The 24,806-nt window shown below is 49.8% G+C and overlaps 3 protein-coding genes across 6 annotated transcripts; 2 read left to right on the forward strand and 1 right to left on the reverse strand.

Moving 5' to 3' along the window:
* The first annotated feature begins 407 nt into the window (after positions 1-407).
* On the forward strand, positions 408-10,317 carry Esam (endothelial cell adhesion molecule). Of its 4 annotated transcripts, XM_038324412.1 has the most exons (8): positions 467-596; positions 3,324-3,449; positions 3,898-4,085; positions 6,158-6,359; positions 6,542-6,715; positions 8,737-8,859; positions 9,123-9,249; positions 9,497-10,317. In XM_038324412.1, exons 2-8 carry the CDS (start codon positions 3,446-3,448, stop codon positions 9,813-9,815), a joined length of 1,137 nt encoding a protein of 378 aa, XP_038180340.1. In that variant the 5' UTR covers positions 467-596; positions 3,324-3,445; the 3' UTR covers positions 9,816-10,317. The 4 variants fall into 4 exon arrangements, with proteins under 4 accessions (XP_038180338.1, XP_038180339.1, XP_038180340.1 ...); XM_038324410.1 differs by lacking the exon at positions 3,324-3,449 and having other exon boundaries at positions 408-596; XM_038324411.1 differs by lacking the exon at positions 3,324-3,449 and having other exon boundaries at positions 408-596; positions 6,542-6,697.
* Positions 10,318-11,046: 729 nt separating this feature from the next.
* Positions 11,047-16,077, forward strand: Vsig2 (V-set and immunoglobulin domain containing 2). Its single transcript, XM_038324047.1, has 7 exons — positions 11,047-11,110; positions 11,558-11,715; positions 11,978-12,185; positions 13,055-13,213; positions 14,038-14,157; positions 14,269-14,413; positions 15,948-16,077. The coding sequence occupies exons 1-7, from the start codon at positions 11,047-11,049 to the stop codon at positions 16,075-16,077; spliced, it is 984 nt and encodes a 327-aa protein (XP_038179975.1).
* An 825-nt stretch (positions 16,078-16,902) lies between these two features.
* Positions 16,903-24,434, reverse strand: Nrgn (neurogranin). Its single transcript, XM_038324462.1, has 4 exons — positions 24,293-24,434; positions 17,865-18,091; positions 17,617-17,634; positions 16,903-17,232 (listed from the first exon to the last, which is right to left on the reverse strand). Exons 1-2 carry the CDS (start codon positions 24,305-24,307, stop codon positions 17,870-17,872), a joined length of 237 nt encoding a protein of 78 aa, XP_038180390.1. The 5' UTR covers positions 24,308-24,434; the 3' UTR covers positions 16,903-17,232; positions 17,617-17,634; positions 17,865-17,869.
* Positions 24,435-24,806: the final 372 nt, after the last annotated feature.

Raw genomic sequence — 24,806 nt, forward strand, 5'->3', positions numbered from 1 at the left:
CTTCCTCTGAGAAGGTCGCTCTGCGACGCGGCACCCCGAGCTTGGAGTGGGCCATTCTGACCACAACTGCTAGGCTTTTAGTGTCGGGTGAGGGTGGCTGCTAGACTTGGTTTAGTCTCCCATTCCTTTTATGTCACCTCAATGCCCAACGCCTGCGCGGGAGGTCTACATGACTCCTAGGGCTGGTTCACGGGGTATCACGACCTCGCCAACCCCAGCACGAAGTGTAAACGGACAGAGGCAGCGGATCCGGCTATCCGAGCTCGGGCAGAGCTCTCCTCCCCCGCTGTGGGTCACTAGCGCCGCGCCCTGCAGGACGGTGACCTCTCCACCCCCTTTGAATGCCCCGCCCCCTGTCCAGTTGGTCCCCACCCCACCTCTCCATCCGCACACCCGCAGACTTGGGTTGGAGCCACACTTGTCAGTAGCCTGGTTCCTGTGCACATTGGAGTTGCCGCCGCTTACCACAGCACCTGTAGACTGTGTGTGTCCCAACTGTTCTGAGTACTCCGGGCCAAGGAGGGCCATGATTATTCCGGCTGGAACCCCCGAGACCAGCTTGCTGCCGGTTTTGTTCCTGGGACTGAGTACCCTCGGTGAGTCGAACCTCCTCGGGCCTGGAGGGTCTTTGATCAGATAGATCCTATCCTAGATCCTAGGGAGGACTTTGGGAGTGGTTGTGAGGCGACTTTTGCTTGACATTCTTGTCTATCTTCATCACCCTCCACTTCAGGGTGTTCCTGGTTGGTGCTACGCTTTCTCCCTTCTATGGCCAGAACAGCTCCCAGCTTTAGTGTGGGGTGCGGTGTTGGGAGGGGATGGAGGCATCTCCAGACGAGACCTCTGGGATGAGTTGGGGCAGCTATTCCCCTGTACTCACCACCCCCACTCATCTCAGCTGGATAAGCCGAGGCACCAGATGAAACGGTGGCTAAAGCGCTTAAGGACTTAATTCCACGCCCCCCCCCCCATTCAAGCTGATCTGAAAGATCCCTGGGGGAATGTCTGGTCCTCCGCCTGCCTTGACGCAAGTACTTCAAGTCAGTACTTTACATCACAGCGTTTCCCCCACCGCATTGCTTTCTTCCCCTCCTGCTTCCTGCCCTGGAAATCAAAGGAGATGCCCCCAAAGCCTGACCATGAGGTCATTTGGACACAGGAAATTCGGGAAGAGGTCAAAAGCGGAGACTAGTAACACAGCACATTCTCAGGTCTACCATTACCCTTCTCTTTTCTCGGATGGATGGGAAGGAACAAGGAAAACAGGGGAAGGGTGCTAAAGTGTCCAAGAGGAAGGAACCTCCTGAAGCCAGAAGTGCTTGCGAGAGCTTCCTAGGGCTTCTAGCAGGAGTTGACGGTGACCCAGTGCTCTAGTTGGAGAGAAGAGACCCAGTAGGAACCAAGTTCACTATTAGTTATTCCCTGCGCTATTTTGCTGTCTGAGTTTGGCATCCTGAGCTTTAACTCCTTTCTCAGGCTAGAGGATGCCAGAGCAAGCAAGACCTGGAAGAATGTGGAGTAAAATTCAGTCACATCGGTGGGGATCCCTTTGTTCCTGCCCACAGCCTTTCAGCCTGTGTGCCAGAGGTGTTGAGGGTATGGGATCTTAAGGACCCCAGATACATGAGTCTCATGAACTTCCACCCTCCCTAGCCATCCAAAGCTTAGAGAATTTCCTGCTCCTTCAGCTTCTCCGCTCTACTTTTGCATCTTCAACCTCAGGTTCTGTTTCTTTTCTACATTCTTTCTCAACTTGACGCTTCTGTGTTGGAAAGGGCAGTGTCAGTCTCCAAGCAAGGGAGAGGGAAAAAAAATCTATACTGGATGCCTGGGCATCGCAGACATCCTCGCAGGTCACCCATGGGCCCCTCCCCCTTTCAGCATTGAGGCTCAGTTTGTCTTATCAAAGACCCAGAGCCTAAGTTGCTATATGATGTCATGGAGGTTGCCCTTCTTGGCCTCTGGAGGGTTAAATGTGCTTGCTGCTCCTAGGGAAGGCACAAGGCAACAAGGCCCTCCTGCTCCAACTGCTCCTTCGTGGCTCATAGCTGCCCCTGGAGCGTGAGAAGCCCACAAGGGGAGTTTCTCAGAGAAAGAGGGAAACTAAAAATAGTAGCCCTGGGGAGCAGGGCCCATTTGCTCTGCTTAGGCCCTTCGCCTGTTCTCTCACTCTGGTCTCAGACTGGGCCAAATGATGCTATTCTTGAGCTGTTCCAGAGTCCTTCATTGGAACCCAGTAACTCCCCATTTTCCTCTATGTGGCACCCAGTTACCAAAGGGTCTGACCAATTAGGAGTCTTCCGTTCCAAGTGACGCCAGAGCAGAGGGCTGAGAAATCTCAGGACCTCTTGCACGCCTAGTTTCCCACTGAAAGAATAAGTGTGTCCATCGCTGCATCTCGCGCCCGCTCCCCCATCGCCCCGCACTTTGCAAACTGTAAATGCAAAAACCTGGAGTCGGCAGATAGTGCACCCTTGGCGAGCCAAGCTCGAGTCCATCTGGGTACAGAGCGTTTCCCCTCGTAACTGGCCTTACAGCGAGTGTTTCTGAAAAGCCTAGGAAGAGCGACCGCCGCCAGGAGTCTCCAGGTGCGCCAGCAGGCAAAGTCTCTGGGGGAAGTGGAGCTTCTCAAGGCGGGGTTGTTTTCGCCTGCAGAGCCTCCGGTCTAGCGGCCCCGGCTTCATTGTCTTCTGCCTTATCGGCGGGCGCAAGTTTCCTGCTCCTACCGCAGGGACCCGCCAGGAAATGTAAGGGGTGGGGGGAATGCCACGAAGGACAAGGAATAGGGGTGGGGTCCTGGGTTAAGACGAGGCCTGGAAGCGATGGGGGAGCCGCTCATCCTGGCTTGGTGGGTTCAGAGTCTCCGGAGCCTTCCGCCCGGCTCTGCCAGCACAGTCGGTGTGCGGCTTCTGAGCTATTGCTGACGCTCAGCTTCTCCAAGGTGGCAGCTAGTTCCGAGTGCCGACGAGTGTTCTGATCCCGGGAGAGCAGGGCCCGGGACCAGAGCCGTTCGCGTCCCCAGGCTCGGTTCTGTACTCATTCAAAGTTATTTCTCCAAAAGCTTTAACACTGCACACCCTCTCGCCCCTCCGAAGAGCAAAAAGCAAGTGTTCTGGCATTGGAGTGCCATCAGTGTTCCCCTAACTGAAGCTGACACCCCTGTTCACCCCAACGCAGGAAGCACGCACGGGGAGTTTTGTACTTGTGAGAAGATTGTCCTCACATCCCTCTCTGAAATTCTGCACTTGCTTTGATAGCCAAAAGTCTTCTCGAGGATTTGGCTGGGTCTCAGTAGTGCTTTTTTTTTTTTTTTTTTTTTTTAGCGGAGCAGACTCAAAGGAACTGAGCGGAGGCCTGGGATTCCCCTAGTCACCGACAGGCACGGGAGCTGGGAAGCGCAGTACTCGTGCTGGCAATCGGTGGTTCAGAAGGAACCCCGGGGTTAATGAGTAACTACTCAATTCCCCGCCCTGCCTCCCCCCTCCCAATCTGCCCCTGGAGTCTGGATGACCTAGACCGGCACCTCCATTCTCCCTTGCTTTTCACCAAGGAGATTGGAGGAGCAAGTGTGTAACGTGGTGTGTGGATCAAAAATAGGCCTGCTTTCCCTTCTGGAATCGCCCCTCCCCACATGGACTCTGCTAAGATTCTGTACCTCTAGATTAGAATGAAGACATAGAAATGTGGTCCCATCCCCACTCTAGACGCAATACTTCCGAGTGAAGAGGAGCAGGACCTTGGGAAACAGGTCTCCGGATACTCCTCCTGGCTTTCTTCCTCCTCGAGGGACATTACTCCCCCCCCCCCATCCCTGTCAAGCGACTGACATTGGTCAGGACCTTTGGGCTGACCAGGGAGCTAGCCCTGGGAGATCACACCTCCTTGCTCTGTTTTCAGCTTCCTTCTCACTGGCTCAGCTGGAGCTGCACGTGCCCGCCGGCCTCAACAAATTGGAGGCAGTAGAGGGAGAGGAAGTGGTGCTCCCCATCTGGTACACGATGACGCCAGAGCAGTCTTCGTCCCAACCTTGGGAGGAGCCCCTCCTGATATGGTTTTTGGAACAAGAAGGGAAGGAACTAAACCAGGTGAGGGGGAAATCTTAGCTAATGACAACCCAGGGATGTAGGAATGAGATGTTGGAGAATGAGGGCGGAAGCCGAAGATGTAGGGAAGTAGGGAAAAGCAAGCCACCTCACAGTATTAGTGTTGGTTCTCATTGTGAAATCCAGCACATAAAGCCTGGTAAAAGCACAGAGGCAGGCACGCATGCGTGCCTGCGTGGGGGCGGGGGCGGGGGAGGCGCTAGAAGGATGCAGGGTGAGTAAAACATAACCGGTTTCTTTTTGGAGACTCTATCTCACCCAGTAGATTCAGCTGGCCTCACAGACACCCCAAACGCTGAGGTTAAAGACAGGGGCATCATGGCCTGCATCACCAATTTTAAAAGTTCCACATGCTATGTGTTGACATTTTTTTGGGCTTGAGATGTTGTCAAGTACAGGCCATACCTCTTCCTGGATCCACTTGCCTTCCACACATCCCCTCCCGTTTCCTCCCAAATCATCATCATCATCATCATCATCATCATCAACATCATGTTTGTATATGTGCAGGTTTGTATGTGCCTCAGTGCTAGTACGGAGGTCAGAGAACAGCTTTCAGGAATCAGTTCTTTCCTTCTATCTTTATGTGAGTTCCAGGGATTGAACTCAGATCAACAGGCTCGGTGGCGAATGCTTTTATCCAGTGAGACATCTTGCCAACTCCAAGCCCCCAAACTCTTTATATCTATGGAAGACACTATGGCCTCCTTCCACCATTTGGCATCTCTGTTCATCCACTGCACAGGACTGTCACTCAGTGGCTCTTTTATCCAGTAGCTGATGCCAGATTCTTGCTGTTTGCAAGGATTCCTTGCATGGTCTTGGAAAATGTATTCAGGGAAGTCATTTGATCTTGAGATCTGGTCTTTTGTTTGTTTTTTTTTCTGTTTTTTGTTTGTTTGGTTTTTGACACAAGGTCTCTCTATAGCTCTGGCTATCCTGGAACTCACTAATAGACCAGGCTAACCTTGAACTCCTAGAAACCCTCTGCTCCTGCCTTCCCATGCGCTGGTATTAAAGGTGTTTGCTACCATGCCTGGTCTTATTTTGTTTTGTTTGAGACAGAGTCTCATAGTTTATTCTGGCCTTAAACTTCAGATTCTCTGGCCTCTATCTTCCACGCGCTGGAATTAGGCTGGTATGGACCTACAGATTCCTGCACACATAGGTGAGGCAGGGACTCTGCCAACTTAGTTTCTCATTCAGTCCCCCATTTGTGTATGTGCATGTTTGTATGTGCATGCATGCTGATGTATGTGCACGCATGCTGATGTATGTACTTGTGTGTACATGCTCATGTACACAAACATGTGAGAGTCAGACGTCAACCTTGGCATCATCCTTCAGGCACTATCTACCTTGTTTTTGAGAAAGGGCCTCACACTAGCATTGGAGCGCACCCATTGGACTAGTCCCAGAGACCACTTTTTGCGACTTTCCAGATTCAGGGTTATAAGTGCTCCACTGTGCTGGGATTCTTTGGTTGTTTGCTTTGATTTTAAAGATCTTCATGGCTGTAAGACAGAGACTGAGCTATCTCTCCCAGCCATACCTTTCTTCCTCTCTCTCACTCTAGAACGCTTAGGCCTGGCTGTCTCGGAACTCACTCACCCTGTAGACCAGGCTGTCCTCGAACTCAGAGATCCACCTGCCTCTGCCTCCAGAGTGCTGGGATGAAAGTCATACACCACCTCCACCTGGACAGCTATAACTTTTAAAATTAAGAAATAAAAATCATTTCTCCTTTTTAAAAAGATGTGTGCCCCAATGGTAGCTTTCACATCTTACAATCTACAATCTAAATTTCTTTCATACACACTTTCTCTTGCATTGAATGCACCTTCTTCTCCCACTGTGGTATTCACCTAAAAAGCCACCATACAAGCGAAAGAGATGGTCTACATGGGAAAGGAAAACTGCCATGTATTGTGAGAGGGTGGGTGGGAAGATGGGTAAATGAAAGGTGGTTTCCGTGAGGAGGCTGTGAGGAAGTCCATTTTGGAGGAGGGAGACAGGCTGAGCCTGTGTGTGAACAGATGTCCTGTCCCCACTAGGTGTTGTCCTATATCAATGGGGCTGTGTCCAGTAAACCTCGAGTATCCCTTGTCCATTCTATCTCCACGCGGAATGTGTCCCTGAGGCTGGAGGCCCTCCAGGAGGAAGACTCTGGAACCTACCGTTGTTCTGTCAATGTGAAAGATGGTGAAAGCACAGTCATGGGTCACAGCAGCAAAAGCATAGAGCTCAAAGTGCTGGGTGAGTAAGGAGGGCACATCTCTGGGTCCCTTCCCACTCCAGCACAAGGGACATCAGAAAGGTCTCCCTCTCAAGTGGCTGAGTATAAGACCTGGGAATGAAATGTGGGATTACAAGAGATTGGGGGAGGGGAACCTGGAGGTCCTTAAGGTAAGGATTGTAACCTATCTTTCCTTCTCTAGTTCCTCCAGCTCCTCCATCCTGTAGTTTCCAGGGTGCACCCTACGTGGGGACGAATGTGACCCTGAACTGCAAATCCCCAAGGAGTAAGCCTACTGCACAGTATCAGTGGGAGAAGCTGGCCCCATCCGCCCAGGTTTTCTTCGGACCAAACTTAGGTAAAGGGATTTCTAGAGGTCAGTGACGTAGTGACTAAAGACGGGGAAGGACAAGAGGTCTCTCACAGACTGGGGTGACAAGAGTAGGCATTGCAGAAAAGGACAGGAGATATGGAAAGAGGGTGGAAAAAATGTCATATTAGGTGTAGGTGCTATACTCAACACTTCCAAGAACTTTCGCATATAGTGGTACTGGGGTCTGGAGCTAAACTGCTTGCTGCTTCAGATTCCAGTCCTGCCACTCAATAACTTTGTGACTATACTCCCATTCTCTTATTTGTAAAATGAGATTTATAAACACCAGCTATAAAAAATATTTGGGGGAATTTGTGTGTGTGTGTGTGTATGTGTGTGTGTGTGTGTGTGTGTGTGATGCTGGCAATTGAACTCATGACCTTGTACATAAAAGGCAGGCACTCGAACACTGAGTCACACCCCAAGCTTCTTTTAGTTTTTTAGTTTTTATAGTCTTACTATATAGCTAAGGTTGGCCTCAAACTAATGATCGTTCTGCCTTAGCCTCCTGAGTGCTGGGATTACACTACTATGCTCAGCGACTGGAATATTTTAAGTATAAGTATTAGATAACTCTAGAAGATCATTACTAATTGCTGAGGCTTTGCAATGGTATTGTGATTGTATAAAATAACAGGGTTTCTTTCGACGCAAAGGTTCACTATGGATCTTTGGCTGTCCTAGATCTCACTATGTAGACCAGACTGGCCTTAAACTCCCAGAGATCTGCCTGCCTCTGCCTCCAAAGTGCTGACATTAAAGCTGGGCATAACCATGCCCAGCTTAATGGATATTGTTTTTGAAGATATATTTTGAAGTATGATTTTAAATATTTTAAAGAAGTTATTTATTATTATCATTATTATTATGTGTGTGTGAATGATGGGTGTCTGAGTACGTGTGCCATGGCACGTAGAGGACAACTTTGTGGAGTTGATTCTCTCTTTTCACTTTTGGGTGGGTTTCAGGTACTGAATTTGGGTGGCCAGGCTTGTGTGGCAAGTGTTTTTACTCACTGAACCATCTCATTGGCTCCAAAATATTACTTTAAAATGTCAGTGGTTGGAGAGGAAGCAAATAACATAAGTAAAGCAAAGTGTTAATTGCTGGGTGTAGGTGTGAGTATAAATATTTTCTTTTTTCCCCTTTTCTACTTCTCACTGAACCTATATATTTCTTTATTGGTGTATGGATGGAGCCCAGGGTCTTTCACACTCTAAGCATCAATTTTACTACTGAATTAAACCCCTGAGGCCCGTTTGACTTCTCTCCTCAAATAGAAATTGAGTGTGTATGCTTGAGCACCTGTGTGAAGGCCACCGTCACTTGGTGTCACTCTCAGGAGCTATCTGCCCTAGTGTTTGACACAGGGTCTCTCATTGGGATCTGCGTTTACTGATTTGGCTAAGATGTCTGGCCAGCACTTTGCTGACCTATTCCCCTAGCCCCACATTTGCGCATTTAGTAAATATATAATAATTTAGAAAGGGCTCAGTGAATAGGTACTTTTTGTTTGATAAGCTAGTAGACGTAAAGTGCTCAGGCTAGGCTTCAGCACAGTCAATAGTCAAAGGATCAGAATGGTTAGTCTATACAATCTTCTCAACCCCACTAGGTAAGGAGCATTATCCCCACTTCACAGACGAAGAAGTGGGGACATACAAGGCTCACATGGGGTGTTTGGGATCCCAACATTTCTAGTTCCTAGTCAAATGTTTTTTTTCTGCCCCCTTCTCCCTTCACATTACCTTTCAGAGACAAATGTCGAAACGATGCTTTGGATTTCTGTATGGCACTTCCTGTTAAGACATCAGTCGGAAATACCGAGAATAGAAATGGAGCAGGGGTTGAGTTAGCCTGTGCGCAGAGCTCAGAGTGCTGCCACATTCTTCTGACTCATAAGGCCATGGATAAGCAGCGACTATTAGAGACTCAAAGAGGGCATTCCAGAAGTAGGGCATGGTGTATATGTTTTCTTAATGGAAACGCTGGCCCTTGGACTGATAGCTAAATTGTGTCCGTAGATGCCGTCCGTGGATCCTTAAAGCTCACCAACATTTCCACTTCCATGTCTGGAGTCTATGTCTGCAAGGCCCAAAACAGAGTGGGCTTTTCCCAGTGCAATGTGACCCTGGAAGTGATGACAGGTCAGTGAGGGGTAAGTGTGGTGAAGTGTGGCCAGTGGGTGGCTTTGCAGGAAAAGAAGCCTGTCTGCTGAGGCGTCTCACTGAACCATGACTGGACATTGAACATGGTCAAAGCCAGGTCAACGTTTGGTCAGTGTCTGGCCGTTTTCTACCCCCATCCTAACAGAGAAAAGGGCGAACATAAAGGTGATAGTTGAGTAGTGGAGCACGAGTGGACAAGGGATGGAAAAGTGTCCCTCCCCCTGACACTAAGCATTTTTCAGGGTCTAAGGCTGCTGTGGTTGTTGGAGCCATTGTGGGCACTCTGGTTGGGTTGGTGCTGCTGGCTGGACTAGTCTTGTTGTACCAACGCCGGACCAAGACCCTGGAGGAGCTGGCCAATGATATCAAGTAGGTGTCCCTGACCTTTGAGGAGGTGGAAACTCTTCTGACTTTTCTCTGCTGTCTGGGATTCAGGCCTCTGCCATTTTTTAATGGAAAGGTAGATGGGAACCATAGCAACATTCTTGAGAGAAGATTTAAAGGAAGAGAAAAAGGGAATTGGTGTATGTGTGTGGCGGGGCAGAAAGACAGACATGTAGGGACTCTTTCCCCTTTCTCCTTTTGGCTTCTGATGTGTTGCTTCTTTGATGAACAGGGAAGATGCCATTGCTCCTCGGACCTTGCCTTGGACCAAAGGCTCAGACACCATCTCTAAGAACGGAACACTTTCCTCTGTCTCCTCAGCACGGGCTCTCCGGCCACCCAAGACTGCTCCTCCAAGACCTGGCACATTTACCCCCACACCTAGCGTCTCTAGTCAGGCCCTAGCCTCACCAAGACTGGCCAGGACAGATGGACCCCCGCCTCAGGCAGTATCCCTGAGCCCAGGTGGGGTTTCTTCTTCAGCTCTGAGCCGCATGGGTGCCGTGCCTGTGATGGTACCTGCTCAGAGTCAGGCTGGGTCTCTCGTGTGATGGTTCAGGCACCCACTGACTAAATCTGGCATCTCACCTTCCTGTGACACAGAGGATTGAATCTTGGGGGTTCAACTACACTCTAGACCTCCAGTCCTCTGCCCCTACCTCCCTTTTATTGTTGGAAAACTGGGCATCAGTAAGATCAAAGTCTGGGTCAAATGAGAAACAAAGGAAATGGGCCTGAGATGGGGGTGGGCTCCGCCTCTTCCCTGCGAAGCCAGATGAATGTTGGCTGAGACTGGCTACCCTCCAAGGGCCCTGGAGGAGACTGCCCGTCAGTGAGGCCCCTGGCTCTGTGGTCTGTAAAAACACACTGTCGAATGCTGTCCTTTGCCTCCCACTCCAGCTCCCTGTATTAATATAACCTGTCCTGCTGGCTTGGCTGGGTTTTGTTGGAGCAGGGGATAGGGAAGACGTTTTAAAAACTAACTTGAAATCAGTGTTTTTTGTTTTTACTTTGCAAATTTCAATAAAGATACTTGTCATTTTCATCAAATCACCTTTGCTAACTAGTGCTTCACAGAAACTGAGTTGCGGGAGGTTATGAAGTAGATCTTACCTACTCAGGTTGTGCGTCCAGAAGACTTTATACGACCGCGGGGCTTATTGACGTTTAGTTTTTTTAGAGTTTGTAGAAGGGCCATTCACTGTCGTATGGAAAGGGAAGGTGCTAAAAACCCGAGGTTGAGGAGCCCCTAACCTAACCTGAGCAACCAGGGGTGGATGAAGAATCTGGGCACTTGTTGCTGGTGCCCTGGGCTCGAGTCTGAAGAGACTCTTATTTACCCTTGTCGGTGGTGGGAAGGAACTCTCTGAAGAGTCCACAACCCCCTTAGCTCCCAGGGATGCAAGCTTGCTGTCTATGGCACCCAAGGTGACATCTTCGGTCAGTGGGTATCAGAATGCTTTCTCTCCTGCCAAAGACACTTTCCTAGCAGAGTTCTGGTTATAAATCCTTGTCTTTAGGGTGCACTATCCAAGCCCCACTCCTTTTCCAGAGTCTGGAAACTTCAGAAATTAGGGGGAAATTAGGGCTGAAGAAGGATCCCAGAATCGGGCCTGGTGGGGGAGGAGCATTTCCCTTACGTGGGGATGCCCGCCTCTGCCCTTGTTTGCTCTGAGATAGCCAGTCTCTCTCCTGCTCTGCACAAGGCGCTGCCCTTGGGCTTTCCTAGACTCTTCCGTCCTCCAGACTAACAGACGACAGGACCAGGAGACAATCGTGACCATGGCCTGGGCCCTGGTGGGGGCTTTCCTCTGCGGATCCTTGCTGGGCTTCGTGTGCCTGAGCGGTGAGGAGAGGCTGGGAGGACTGAACCTAAGCAAGAGCGAGCTGGGGGGCAGGGCGGGGCTTACCTGGCTAGCTCCGTCCATTAGGCCAGGAGCCATTGTGCCAGGCTGGGAAGGGGCCATTGAAAGCAGAGAGGGAGGAGCAGAGAGGCAAGCTGGCCGGCTAATGAATTCAGCCTCTCTCACCATCTAAGGATTTACCACCGCAGGGCCTTTTCTTGTTTCCTTTTCTGTCAATACATCCTCATACCTGGCCCAGTCTTGGACCTTTTACACACAAAAACCGGGTTGGGTCGTGGGCCCCTCCCTCCCGGAAACCTCAAGTTTCAGGAGACAAGGGGTTGAATTGAAGGTTTTGCGCTGTGGCAAGGAAAGCCCCAGCCTCTAAACAATCACGGTAGAGTGGGACGGACCCTCTAGATCGGTGGGATTGGGTTCCTCAGTCCCAGGGCTAGCCGTGGAGGTGACCGTGCCCACTGAGCCACTGAGCATGCCTAAGGGCAAGACAGCAGAGCTGAGCTGCAGGTACAGCACGTCCGTGGGGGATAACTTCGCCTTGGAGTGGAGCTTTGTGCAGCCTGGGAAACCCATCTCTGCGTCTCTTCCCGTGAGTCAAGGGCAGCTGTGCCTGCTGGGTTGGCCAGGGACAGAGAACTCACCCAGGATGAAGGGTGGGGAGGGCGTTTACCTCCTGGGGCTTCAGCTAGTTTGGCCCTACATTCTCCCTTCCTTTCGAAACCACAGCTCCTGTGTTCAATTATCCTAAGCAAGCATAACCTGTTTCAGTTAACAAATTCACTGAACCCGAGGTGGTGTGGTTGACAGTATGGTATACATAGGGGACATGAACGCCTTGGGCTTCTTCTTAGATACTGTACTTCACCAATGACCACCTGTATCCCACCGGCTCTAAAGCAGATCGGGCCAGTCTTCTCCACAACCCCCCCACAGGAGGAGTGGCTACTCTGAAACTGACTGACCTCCGCCCCTCAGACACTGGAACCTACCTCTGCAACGTTAACAACCCACCAGATTTCTACACCAATGGGTTGGGGTTAATCAACCTTACCGTGCTTGGTAAGGTTCCTACCGTCTAAGTGTGCACTGACCCTGCCCAATCCCCCCCCCCCCCCCCGTCCTGATTTGAAGTCCAAGTCCAAGTACACAGCTGCACTGGGAGCCTCCAGAAAAAGTTACCCATTCCCAAGACTTTTAATCTAGATGGTAATACTCCAACTCTACCCCACAGTATCTCCCTTAGGGCCTAGTATCAATGTATGGGGGAGGGGATGAGGAAGAGAGAGGGAAGGAGAGAGACAGAGAGAGGGGGGAGTGAGGGAGAGAGAGGAGAAACACATAGAAAGAGAGGAAAGTAAAGAGAGAGAAAGAGAATCAACTATTGGGGGGGGGGCTCAGCCATACTCCACTAGCTCCCACCATTCATTCAGAAACCTCATATTTAGATTCTGTTGCACCCAATATCAGTGACAAAGAAGGGAAGGGGCCATTAGAGGAACAAACCTCTGTAACTGAGTACCATATTGTGTTCAGAGCTTCCATCTCACCCTAAGTCAGAGCCTGTTCAAAGCTGAGCAACAAGAAGTTTTGAGAGCAGACAGGGATGTTTATATAAAAAAGAGAAGACCTAAGATATGGTGTGTGTCCTGTATATTCAAATATCTGAAGGGACTTCATGTGGAGGAGAAACTGTAATTTCTCTATTTATGGGTCCCAGTTGCATAAACTGTAATCAATCAGCGGCTATTATATTAACAACGTGTTTGGGCTCAGAATAAGGAAGACCTTTCTAAGACTCAGAATCCCCAGTAGTGGAAATCACTTTCGAGGTATGAACCACGATTTGGCGAAGATGTTCAAACTGAACATGTTGGACTCATCGGGTCTGGGATAGGAGGACCACTGAGGTTGTTCTGTGAATTTTGCAGTGGCCCCCAGTGAGCCCTTATGCAGCCACAGTGGGCAAACCTCTGTGGGAGGTTCTGTTGCACTGAGATGCAGCTCCTCCGAGGGAGCGCCCAAGCCAGTGTACAACTGGGTCCGGCTTGGATCTTCTCCTACACCTCCTCCTGGTAACATGGTTCAAGGTAAGTGTGCAGGGCGTTGGGAAGATGGGGTTGGAGACTTAAGATCAGGTCTTTAAACCCCACACCCCACACCAGTTCATAACTAAGGCCCTTTCCCCCCTTCCTTGCATTCATGCCTTCCTGTCTGTCTTCCTGCTGCTGCTTGGGAAATACTTCTAAATATCCTGATAGCCTGGAAGAGTAGGGGGCAGGGAACTGTCTTACAGTTCCTATTTGTCCACTCATTGGGGATTTCTTAAGGGGTCACAATTGCTTCCAAACCCCCTAAAGGAAACGAGAGAGTAGCATGGACTGCCTCAAACATTTGACAGGTTTCTTTGGAGAGCCTTGGTTTCCTTTTGTTGGTTCCAGATGTCCTGTTTCATTCTGTAGCTACCATCCCAATAAACCCCAGTAGCCAGCAAGTTTCCTCCCCTAGTTCTCTGCCTTCTGAGGCAGGCCGAGTTCAGAAAAGCAGTTGGGCCAGCTTACGGCTATTCCAGAAGATGGATGTTTAGTTACTAAGAATTTTGCTACCATCCAGGATCTGAGCTCATCCAGTAAACACCCCACTTCCCATTTCACCTTCCTGTACATTCAGTTTCTCCTCCCCTAAGAAAGCAGCTGTGTGAGGGTGGCAAGGGTGCAGAAGTTGCAGTGGCTTTAGACTTCCTCTCTGGGTCTTCTCAAATTACTCCCGTTTGAGCCAGGATTCCCACCAATCAAAGGGGTTAGACCTTTCATGGTAGATGGTTTTAAGGATGGAATGCATTGAGCTATTGTGGTGGTAGCATGGCCTCATGTGAGTTGAATACATGGTAGCTCACTTCCTTCTCATTCTCTAGATGAAGTGTCTGGCCAGCTCATTCTCACCAATCTCTCCCTGACCTCCTCTGGCACCTACCGTTGTGTGGCCAGCAACCAGATGGGCAGTGCCTCCTGTGAGCTGGACCTCTCAGTGACTGGTAGGGAATGCTGTGTAGAGCCCTGTGGGAAAGGTTTGGCTTGGGGAGACTACATGACATTCTGAGAGTGGGCCCAAAACTTTGGCAACTCTGAAGGTCCTGTCTCCCTAGACTCATCTGAAGGCCGAGTGGCCGGGACGCTGATTGGGGTGCTCCTGGGTGTGTTGCTGCTGTCAGTCACCGCATTCTGCCTGATCAGGTTCCAGAAAGAGAGGAAGAAGGAGCCCAAGGAGACATACAGGGGTAGTGACCTTCGGTGAGCAGGAAAACTGGGATGGTGCTGAGGGCAATGAAAAAGATCTTGGGCTCAAAGTGGATGTCTTTAGCCTTCAGGCTGATGTCATTGGAAGTATTTAAGGACGGGAGTTGGTGCTCAGCTCTGGCACAGGATGGAGGAATGGGTTTGTAAGCTAAGATAGGAATCGCTCAGTTTGCAGGACTGCCCTGATGACCCTCCTCTTCACAATGACATTTTTTCCTTTGGTTCTTTTTGTTTTATTTGTTTGTTTTCAAGACAGAGTTTCTCTGTGTAGCCCTGGTTGTCCTGGAACTCACTGTGTAGACCAGGCTGGCCTCAGACTTACAGAGATTCGTCTGCTTCTCAAGTGCTGGGATTAAAGGCTGTGCCACTACCCAGTTTCTTTCTGTTCTTAATGTGTAGACATAGATACACAACAGACATATACATATATACATACATAACTCACTCAATGCTTTTAAGTATGTATGTGTATATATGTATATGTGTGTAGGCACACATACTTCCATGTGAGATACACACACATATACATACATACATATATATCTATATATTTCTGTATCTATATCCCACATGGACATACTGAAGGAAGATGGACAGTGGATGCCGGGAGTGGCATTTGTCTTGAGATTAGTTATTCTGGGAATGGCAAACACAAAAGGCCAAAGCTCTCTTTGTTATATACTTGACACTTTAGCTGCAAGGCATGGGGTCAGAACAGGGATTGATATAGCATTTCTTTTTCTTTCCCGAGACAAGATCTTACTAGGTAGCCTTGGCTGGCCTGCACCTCTTATGTAGATTTAGGGCTGACCTCAAACTCACAGAGATCCTCATGTTTCTGCTTCCAAGTACTGGGATTAAAGGTGTGCACCACTATACCTCATCATTTCTTTTTGTGTATGTGTGTGTCTGCATGTGCACAAATGTACGTGTGTATGTGATCATACAGGTAAGTGTGCATGTATGTGGCCAGAAGATAACCTGGCCTTCTAGGAAGGTTATTCACCTTATTTTTATTTATTGTGTGTTCATGCTGTACCTGTGTGGAGGGGTATATGTACTCTGTCACCCATGTGGAAGTCAGAGGACAACTTTGCCAGATGGCAAGTGAGCCCCCAGGGATCCATCTCTCTCCATCTTTCCAGTTCTGGAATTACAAGCTCGTGCCTGACTTACTTTACAAGGATTTGGGGGTTGAACTTTAAGGTCTCCTGCTTAAAAACGAAACACTTAACTCACTGAGCCATCTCCTCAGCTCCCAGGACAGCTCTTAAAAATGTGGCCCTCAGATGGCCTAGAGAAATCCACTAGGAACTTGTTTAAATACTCAGATTTAGGCCATTTTCTGTGCCTCCTTAGGCAAAGTGTGTGTGTCAGGGGAGACAGGGCCTGGACTCTCTTAATTCTAAACAAAGTTCTGCAGATGATTCTCAGGAGAGCAAAATTTAAATGTTCCTGGGTTTGGGGATGACAGTTGCCTGAAGGATGATGTTTCTAGCCTCGGTATGTCTTTGCTTGTATCCTTCAGGGAGGATGCCACCGCACCTGGGATTTCTGAGCAAGCTTCTAGGAGGGCCGATTTCAGCAAAGGGCTCCTGGAGAAGTCCCCATCCGCCAGCATGGTGACAACCAAGTCCAAACTCTCTATGGTTGTCTGACTTCTGATCCCTGAGGGTGGTGAGGGGTAATGTTAATAATTAAAGTCGTTGGATAACATGCTACCTCCTTTACTGGTGTGGTGAATTCCTCTCCTCTCCGTGACCCAAAGAGTACTACCAGTAAGGGAAGGAATGGATCTGAAAGTTCAGAAATGATGCTCAAGCTGGAAGTTCGGCTGGGTCAAAAAAATAGGTTTCAACCTAGGTGTCTTTGCACACCTTTCACCCTTCAATTCCGTTTGTTTCAACTCCCATTAGAGACTTTATGTAAACCCTTCCCCCCTCACTTCCCATTCCCTCCCGCCTCCCACCCTGCACCCTCTGAACACTTGGACATTCCTCTTTATTGTTCACATTCCAACCCAGAATGGTAACATGCACACGCAGAGATTAAAAACCTTCCAGCCACAACCCCAGGAGCCCAACGGGGGAGGGGCTATCTGGAGGCAGGGCCGCGGAAGACTCCTCCTACCGAGCCTCCAGGCGCACGGAGGCTTTTGCATAAACAAAGGAGAGCGGGAGGGGCTGCTCTCGGGTGCGCTCGGAAGGAAAAGTGGGTGACCGGCAGGTGTGGGATAGGACTTCCCTTCCCATCAGAGCAAGGGGCATTATCAGACACCATGAAAACCCTCTTCCTCTCTTTCCTAGCCCCAGGTTTAAGGGGTTGAGGCTAGGCTGGGGTGACGGCAGAAAAACTCGGGGCGCCCCCTTTCGTTGCCCACAGAACGAAAGGACTTGTGATGGTTGCTTTTCTTTTTCTTTTCTTTTTCTTTTTTTGAGAGTACTTGGGCGACGCATTGGGCGCCCTCTGCAGTACGCGCAGCGAAGCGCACCGAGGCTGCGGAGGCAGAGCTGCATGCTGGGCGCAGGGACAGGTGGGTGTGAAGCAAAAGGACAATTTTGCGAATATGGGGTTTGGGATGAGGGTGGGGAGAAAAGGTGAAATGGGGGAACGTTAGACTGGAGAGCTAACTAAAAGGGTACGGCGACGTCGCGACGAAGCCAGCCTGGAGAGGGAGTCTCTAGGACGCGGCGGGGCGAGGTGGTGGGGAGGGCTCCTGAAGCTGGCTGGTTGGTGGGAAGGAGAGGATCACAAACACAGTAGGGAAGTCTTGTCACTGCGAAGGGGACGCGGCATCCATTTCTCCTCTGGAACTGAGGAGAGAGAAGGTCTGAGAATCTGCCCCCCTGCTAGCGCCATCCCCCACCTTCCTTTCGGGGTGTGTCACCCACACGCCCTCCCCTGCTCACTGAGTTGAAATTAGCCCCGGGGCTGGTACGTGAGTGAGCCTCTCCTAGTGCTTATGGCCCTCGGCTGCGCTTGTGCAGTCAAATGAGGGTGTCTGCGTGTCTGTGTTGGTTCATGTGTATTCCTGCTGCAGCCTCAGGCATCTCGGCATACCAGAGGGTCTGCAAAGTTATGGTCCGTGACTGGGAGGGGTTAACGGCAAGCAGAGAGAAGGACTGGGCAACAGGGTCATTTCTCCCACCCAGCATCCTCCCCTACACACTTTGCAGCTTTGGAGACGTATTAGTTACCTTCTAAAACGTTCAGTTCTTCCATTCAAGGTGAGGCAGAAGAGAGGGAAGAAGAAACAGGTGAGCTCTCGGCACAGTAGCATCCTTGGCCTTCTCTCACCCACCTGTCTCGGTGTCCTAGGTCCCCACCCTTAACTCCCTCCACGTTCTTCTCCACTACCACCCCAATCTTAGACTTCCCCAGCTTTTTCCGAGCAGGCACGAAAACCAAGAGACTCCGGCCTGCCATGTCTCCTAGCCAGTCTCACCTGGCCTAGTCTCCGCTGGGGCCGCCGCCCGCGCCTCCCCGGGCGCCCCCAGCTCCGCCCGGTCCCCCGGGGCCCGGTCCCTTCCGGCCGCACTCTCCACTCTTTATCTTCTTCCTCGCCATGTGGCCCCGGAAACTCGCCTGGATTTTGGCTGCAGCGGCGTTGGCTCCCGGATCGTCCAGCGGGATGTCTAGAATATCGTCGTCTGGCTTGGAGCAGGCGCTCTCCTGAGGATGGGACAGGGATTCTTATGGATGATAAGATAAGGCACATACTCCCCAAGAGGATGGAAATAAATTAGTGCCCTGAAAGATTGGGAGGAAATCGAGGGCGGTGGGAGAAGTAGAGCTGGAAGCCTCTGAGGGACGGGTGAGCACCACCTAGGCAGCGGCTACTAAGAAGGTTCTGGGCCGGAGGACACAGAAAGAAAGTGCATGGGAGAAGGGAGGAAGAAGAAAGCCAGCTAGCCCTATTGAAAGGAGCCTTTAGTTTCATGGTGCTGTGGAGTTGAGTGAAAAGTCTGAAAAAGCAGCCGCACTCCTGAAAGTGATTACCCTTTGCTCTGAGAAGACGCCTCCAGCTCAGAAGGGCTCTTCTGCGTATAGGATTCTTCAGGGAGTGAACACAAAAATCTGCTACAAAGCACCCCCACCCCAGTAGTACTGCACCAGCGCTCAAGACTGGAGTTTGGGGAGGAGATGGGGGTCATTGCTCCTTGATTCAACCAGAGGCCAGGATTCTGTGTTCCCATTGGGCTTGCTATTTTCTTCTGTGCCCAGAGTTGGACTCACACAGCAAAAAAAGAGGTAAAATAACAATAACAAAAAAGAAACAGGAGGCATGAAGTTCTTTTGTCAGTGTCCACAGGAGAAGAAATGTAGCCAACAGCTACATTTAAGCCCTTACCTTGTCCCATGTGCAACAGCGGTGTTTGCGAAGGTATTTTTAGTTCTTCTCAACAATAAAGCGGCCACACTTTCTCATTCTTACTTGAGTTTACCACGATAAAAGTCAATGATTAGAATGTCAAAATAAAACAAAAAAACCTACCTGGAGTCCCAGTCAATTATCAGTTATTGGTAGATTGGAACCTTGTATGTCATGTTCTAGAGTTCATTTTAATGCCTAAGAAAGGAAATGCAACCAGCTGACCAGCTGAGCTTTACTCTTTGTTGTAATGGTGTGGTTTGGGGAAGTTTATCTGAGCCTTCTCAGTCTTAACTCTTCCATTTGAGAAAATCAGGATGATAATAGTCACCTCTGTGGGTTCTGGAGAACAGTAAAATCACATGGTATCCAGAAAGTTTCCAGAATAATCTAGCTGATCAGAAAACAGTAGCTATGCTATGATTATCTTGGAAAAGGTGATGTAAAATGATTGGTTATGTAAGCCCAAAGTTGTCCTATAACAACAATCTTTCACAGTTTGTCCTAATAATACGTCATGGTCCGACCACTGATACGTCATGTATATGCTCGTGTATATGATGGCAGTCTCTTAGGATCATATCAACTAGTGATGCCATAGCCATCCTAGATTCATAAATATACCCTGTAATGTTTGCACCATTGTGAAGTTTGTTTAATGACACATTTCTCAGAACATAGTCCATCATTAAGGAATGTGTGATAAAATTAAAGCCATCTCTATGCCCCAATGTCTCTTCCCTTCCCTTCCTTTCCCTTCCTTTCCTTTCCCTTCCCTTCCCTTCCCTTCCCTTCCCTTCCCTTCCCTTCCCTTCCCTTCCCTTCCCTTCCCTTCTCTTCCCTTCCCTTTCTTTCACTTTCTCTTACCCCTGCTGTTTCTCATCCAGGGCCTTGTGCATGATAGGCAAATGGTTACCATTTAGCTACATCCCTACAGAAGGCAGCTTGTGTCCCAGGCAAGCCTTGAACTCTCAATCTTACTGCCTCTATCCACAGAGTACTGTGGGTATGTTTTCATGTCAATTTCGGTTCCTCTGTCACTTTGCTCTAGGTGAGACTAGAAAGGATGAAAACCAGACATGGTGGCAGATGCCTGTACTTTCAGTACTATGGAGCTATGATGCCCGAGGAAGGAAGATCAGGAGTTTGAGGCCATCCTGGGCTACCTGGGATCCTCTCTCAGACACACACAGACACACCACCACCCCACTACTGACACAAGAATAAAGGACGGATGAAGAAACTGATGATGTCAGTTTCAGAGGCTGATCATTGCAGCATCAGTAATGACTGGGGAGGGGATGTTGCTAAGATGTCAGAAGGGCATTTTCTCTTGATCTGCCTCCTAAGGCTTCTGGAATTTTGCCTTTATTTCTTGACCAGAGTGCTCACTGTTTTCCCTGTCTCTCTCTTCTCACATCAGGTGGCCAAACCTCATTCTGTAAGCTTCGGCCTCACCCTGGCCACCAGCTGTCTATCTGATCGTTAGAAGCGAGCGGGATGTGAGTGAGGACTCGGTGTCCTCACAAACAGTTTTTAATTTTGATTTTTTACATTTTATTATTGTTATTAATTTTGATTTTTTTGAGACAGTTTTCTGTGTAGCTTTGGAGCATGTTCTGGCAATCACTCGTTCAGGCTGGCCTCGAAACTCACAGAGATCTGCCTGCCTCTGCCTCTGCCTCTGCCTCCTGGGATTAAAGGCGTGTGCCACCACCGCCTGGCTAATTTTGATTTATGTTTTGAGACAAGGACTCATCATGTAGCCTTAGATGGCAAGCAACTTGCTGTGTAGGCCAGGCTAGTCTTGAACTTCCCACAGTTCTCCTGCCTCTTGAGTGTTGAAAATACAGGTGTGAGCTACCGTACCCGTCCTGTAACTTTCTACTCCAGAAGCCCAAGCCAAGTTTACAATTGACTCCTCCTCATCATGCTTCCCCAGCTGCTCTCATTTCCTGGGCCTCAGAGTTCCTGAATTTGTGCTCAAGATGCTTCTCGATCAATTTAAACACAGTTTCAAGAAGTTGCCAAGAGGCCGGAATGAGTGAGGATGGATGGGCCTAAAACACTCTTGATCTGTCTGCCTTTCTTAGCTCTAGGGCTCTCCCTGACATCTTATTCTTCACATAAAATCCAAATCAACTCCTTTGGGTTTGCTGATTCTCTGAGTGCAAGTCTTTCTTGGAATAGTCTCAGGAGATAGACAGGCATCTCGAAGAGGACAACAAGCACAAAAACCTATTCCAGGTCCCCTCTCATTGGTCTTGGGAACCATAAAGGCTGTGGACTGATGCTGAGGGGTTGAGTGCTGAAGGAGTGTTTTTCTCTAACCATCCTAACCTGACCTTATCACCACCAGAATCAAAACCTGGAAAAACAAGCAAAGCCACCCCCACAGGGCTAGCATAAGGCTGCCTATGATGCTCCTCCCCTGAGTCTGCTCCCTGTCCTTCTGGCTGATTCCTTAGGACAGGATGCTCACGGCTGCCCATAGGCAGAACTGGAGGCGAAAGGGAAAGGAACCCAGGATCTGCTCATTGGTCATGGTGCTTGGGCAACTGCCTCCTAAAGTCAAGACTGATGCCAGCCTGTGCTGAGGGGCTTTGAATGAACTGGGGACATCTGGGGGTGGGGGAATGCACTTGCCGAAAAGGAGGAGCCATGGATGGGTACACCACTTTGCCTCTGAGACTATCATTTTCTTCTGTGCTAAGTAGAGCTTAGCTCAGGTGAATGGTATCCTACAGCCCCCTCCCCCTGCAAACCCAGACAGCTTTAAGAACTATGCCTGCCTGCTGACTGTTATATGTCAGGTCTTGTGCTAAGCACTTGGCACATTTTATCCCATATAATCCCCATTTTAAAAGTGAAGAAACAAACTCAGAGACATTTTCTACCTCCCTCAGGTTTGCACAGCAAATAAATAGTGAAATGATCTGGTTCAGAAGCTTGTACTGTAACCCCTGCCTGGGGCAGTTGCTGTTAACTGGTATGGAGTCAACTAGACTACAAAAAAGAAAGGAGTGAGACATCAAAACAGATTCCTTTTCCTATTAAATGAAGGCAGAAAAGTAACGTATGTTGGTTATGTCAGTCAGGCACTGGAACATTGACCAATAGCTCTGTGAAAAACATTCCTTGAAAAAAAGAACACAGATCTGTTTTCTTCTTCCTCATTTCTGTCTAAGCTTGCTTACCAAGGGGCGGCGGGGGGGTGGGGGAGACAAGTAAGGAAAGACTAAATTCCTTCCAAACGTCAGGTGAGTTGGTTCTGGAGGGGAGTACCAGTGTAAAAGATAAAGAGGCACATTGCTCTCTCTACAACATAGGGCGTGGAGGTGCCTGGTGGCAGCCCTGGCCATCCCCAGTCCCCTACCCTTTTTGCCCTGTCCCCCTCTTCCTGCTCCCTCCACCACCACAGGCTTAGACTGACATCGATCTTGTGTGGCCCTTTGGTCCAGTGGACTTGGGACCTGAAAAGAGAAGACTGTGTCAGGGTCCATAGCAGGAGGTGCCCAGGGTTCTGGGCATTCACTACCTCTGGGTGGGCCATTCCTCTTCTTCTTAGGGGCTACTGAGTTCAGACATGCCAGCCACACCCTCAGCTACTATCTATCAGCACCAGTTATCTGTCAGGCGACTACTGCCTGCCATGTACCAGTGCTTTCCTGGGGACTCACTGTATGGCAGCCCTGCACCAATGGCTCCCTGGATATTCGCAAGCCCTATCCAGGACAGATAGGGCTTGCAGGCCGGGGCCCCACATCTCACCCTCCTCACCCTGCAGATTCCTAAGGAAAGAAACCCCCATTCCATCCCAGGGTTCCCAGAGCCTTCACTCACTCCTGTCTTCCTGCCGACCTTGTCTCCTGATCCCTTTCTCCATCCTGTTGCTTTCTCAGCCTATCTTTTCTTGCTCGGTACCCTCCCCCCATTGACTCATAGCTCATAATCTGCCATCTATTTATCTTCTTACTTAATAAAACATTGCTGGGGGTGAGGGGCTCTTCCTGCATTTCTCCTTTCAGGTGATTCCTGGGCTGAGTGTGTAGCTCAGAGGCAGAGTGTATATTTAGCATGTATAAGGTCCAGAGTTCAATCTCCAGCACCAAGAATAAGGAAGTAAGTAAATAAATAAATAAACAAGCAAACAGACTGTTCTCTGGGGAATAACAAGCAGTTTCCCTGAAACTGTCAGTTTTCTTCGAGGGGCGGGACTGTATGTGATTGGCATGCTTCTTTTTCATAGGTTTTCTGCTCTCTACATTAACTGCCATGAGCATTTACAGTAATGGAAAACAGAATACTTCAATGAGGGGTTTTGAGAGGGCAGGCTCCACGCTCATCAAAGATGCCTACCTGGGGGAAAATCACATCTCAGAACCTCCGTTTGTACAACTGTAAAAGACCTACCTCACAGAACTGGCACATCGGCTGCTGTTATGGATTCTAACAAGAGTTAAAATTTCAGTCATGGTTTGCTCCTAAGTTCTTGCTGCCTTTTGCCACCCAGACATCAGGAAGTCTCACCTCTTAAAGAAATGAGCTGCTCTTTCTTTCAAAACTCATTTATTTATTTATTTATTTATTTATTTATTTATTTATTTATTTATTGCACACGGTGGGTGAAAGGTGGGGGTGCCCTCGTTTAAGTACCCACTGGAGTCTTTAGCCAGGCTGACAGAAAGAGAATGCAAGGGGTTTGGAGTCATCTTTCTCTGCAGATAGGGGCTAAGAATAAGCACACACGTTTTATATAGGTCTGGCCACTCTACTCTTTAAGCCAGCCAGGAGCCAGGTCCTGTGCTGGGCGCCTTCACACAAGTCCTCTTAACAGGATCTGCTTAGGCGTTAGGCACTTGCAGCATCCAGTTTCCGTGTGGGCGCTGACACAGACACTTCCTCCCCTCGCCAGCAGGGCTCTCTCACGGTCACTAACCCAGCACCTTCTGAAAGAGAAGGCGTTGGGGGCCGGGCCAGCTCCTCCCTAGAACCACACTGACTAGGCTCTTTGCTGCCCATCACCACCAAGACCAGGTGGGTTCTCCCCGTTTAGCCATATAAAGGCTAAACGATCTTCCGAGGGTCGTGAAGCTCTTGCCACGGTCCACGACGGCAGCAATAGAGTAGGAAATGGTATGGGACCAAAAAATTCCAAGGGAAAGCACTTGCACACCAGCAACAGTTTCCAGTATCTCCCTGGGGGAAATTCCACCTGACGTCTAACCTGCAGCTTCCTTGCAGGAAAGCTCTGCTCAGCTCCCAATCCAACCTAGATTGCCTGGCCCCTGGGCGCTCAGACGCCCCCGCGAGCTGGGGAGCATTTCTCTCTGGGGCTTGGCTCAGATCAGGCCTTCCACCACCCAATACAAATATCGCTGCATCCTCTTTCCCCACATGGCTCCTAGGTCTTCCGCACCCACTTCCATCCCTCACTCACCCTCCAGGGCTTCTCGGGCGCCCCTTGCCCCAGACCAAGCTGAATTCAAGCATGGACTTACCGTGCAGCAGTCCATGCCGGTGATGAGGGTCCTTGTCTGGGGTGGAGCCTGGCGCAGGACGTGGGGGGGGGGGTCGGTACGATACCGGGTGGCAGCTCAGGGGCTGACAGGTACTCCCCAACCAGAACAGAACCCCGACAAAATCAACCTCTCTCCTCTTGGGTCCGGTCTCCCGCGCTCTGCAACTCTTGCGAATGTAACCTGAGCACTGCGGCCTCGAAGCCAATCAGGAGGCACTTTCAGTAGGGTGGGCGGGGAGAACTGGAGCGAGGACCACTCCCCTCTCAGCGCTCTCTGCCTTGCTCGCTTTAAATGCCCCAACCCCTCCGCCTACACACTTCCATCCATTCCTCCTACACACCCCATCTCCCAAATTCAATCCCTCTGCTCTAAACCACAGACTGCGAGGCAGATGTATGTCGGAGTAGGCACAAGTCTCCCAACATCCAGGGCACAAACACACATCTGGGTGCAGCACGCCTTACCGCCCATACGTAGACAACCACGTACCCCA

Source organism: Arvicola amphibius, chromosome 3 (genome assembly GCF_903992535.2).
Source record: "Arvicola amphibius chromosome 3, mArvAmp1.2, whole genome shotgun sequence".
In the NCBI taxonomy this organism is placed as follows: Eukaryota; Metazoa; Chordata; class Mammalia; order Rodentia; family Cricetidae; genus Arvicola; species Arvicola amphibius.

What these genes read in the sequence shown, in the direction of transcription:
- Esam (XM_038324410.1), top strand. Translation starts at nt 527, where the DNA reads ATGATTATTCCGGCTGGAACCCCCGAGACCAGCTTGCTGCCGGTTTTG. An exon ending in AAGGGAAGGAACTAAACCAG is followed by an intron (nt 4,086 to 6,157) that starts GTGAGGGGGAAA and finishes TGTCCCCACTAG; the next exon opens with GTGTTGTCCTATATCAATGG. An exon ending in AGGTAAAGGGATTTCTAGAG is followed by an intron (nt 6,716 to 8,736) that starts GTCAGTGACGTA and finishes TTGTGTCCGTAG; the next exon opens with ATGCCGTCCGTGGATCCTTA.
- Vsig2 (XM_038324047.1), top strand. Translation starts at nt 11,047, where the DNA reads ATGGCCTGGGCCCTGGTGGGGGCTTTCCTCTGCGGATCCTTGCTGGGC. An exon ending in CCATCTCTGCGTCTCTTCCC is followed by an intron (nt 11,716 to 11,977) that starts GTGAGTCAAGGG and finishes GCTTCTTCTTAG; the next exon opens with ATACTGTACTTCACCAATGA. An exon ending in TACAGGGGTAGTGACCTTCG is followed by an intron (nt 14,414 to 15,947) that starts GTGAGCAGGAAA and finishes TGTATCCTTCAG; the next exon opens with GGAGGATGCCACCGCACCTG.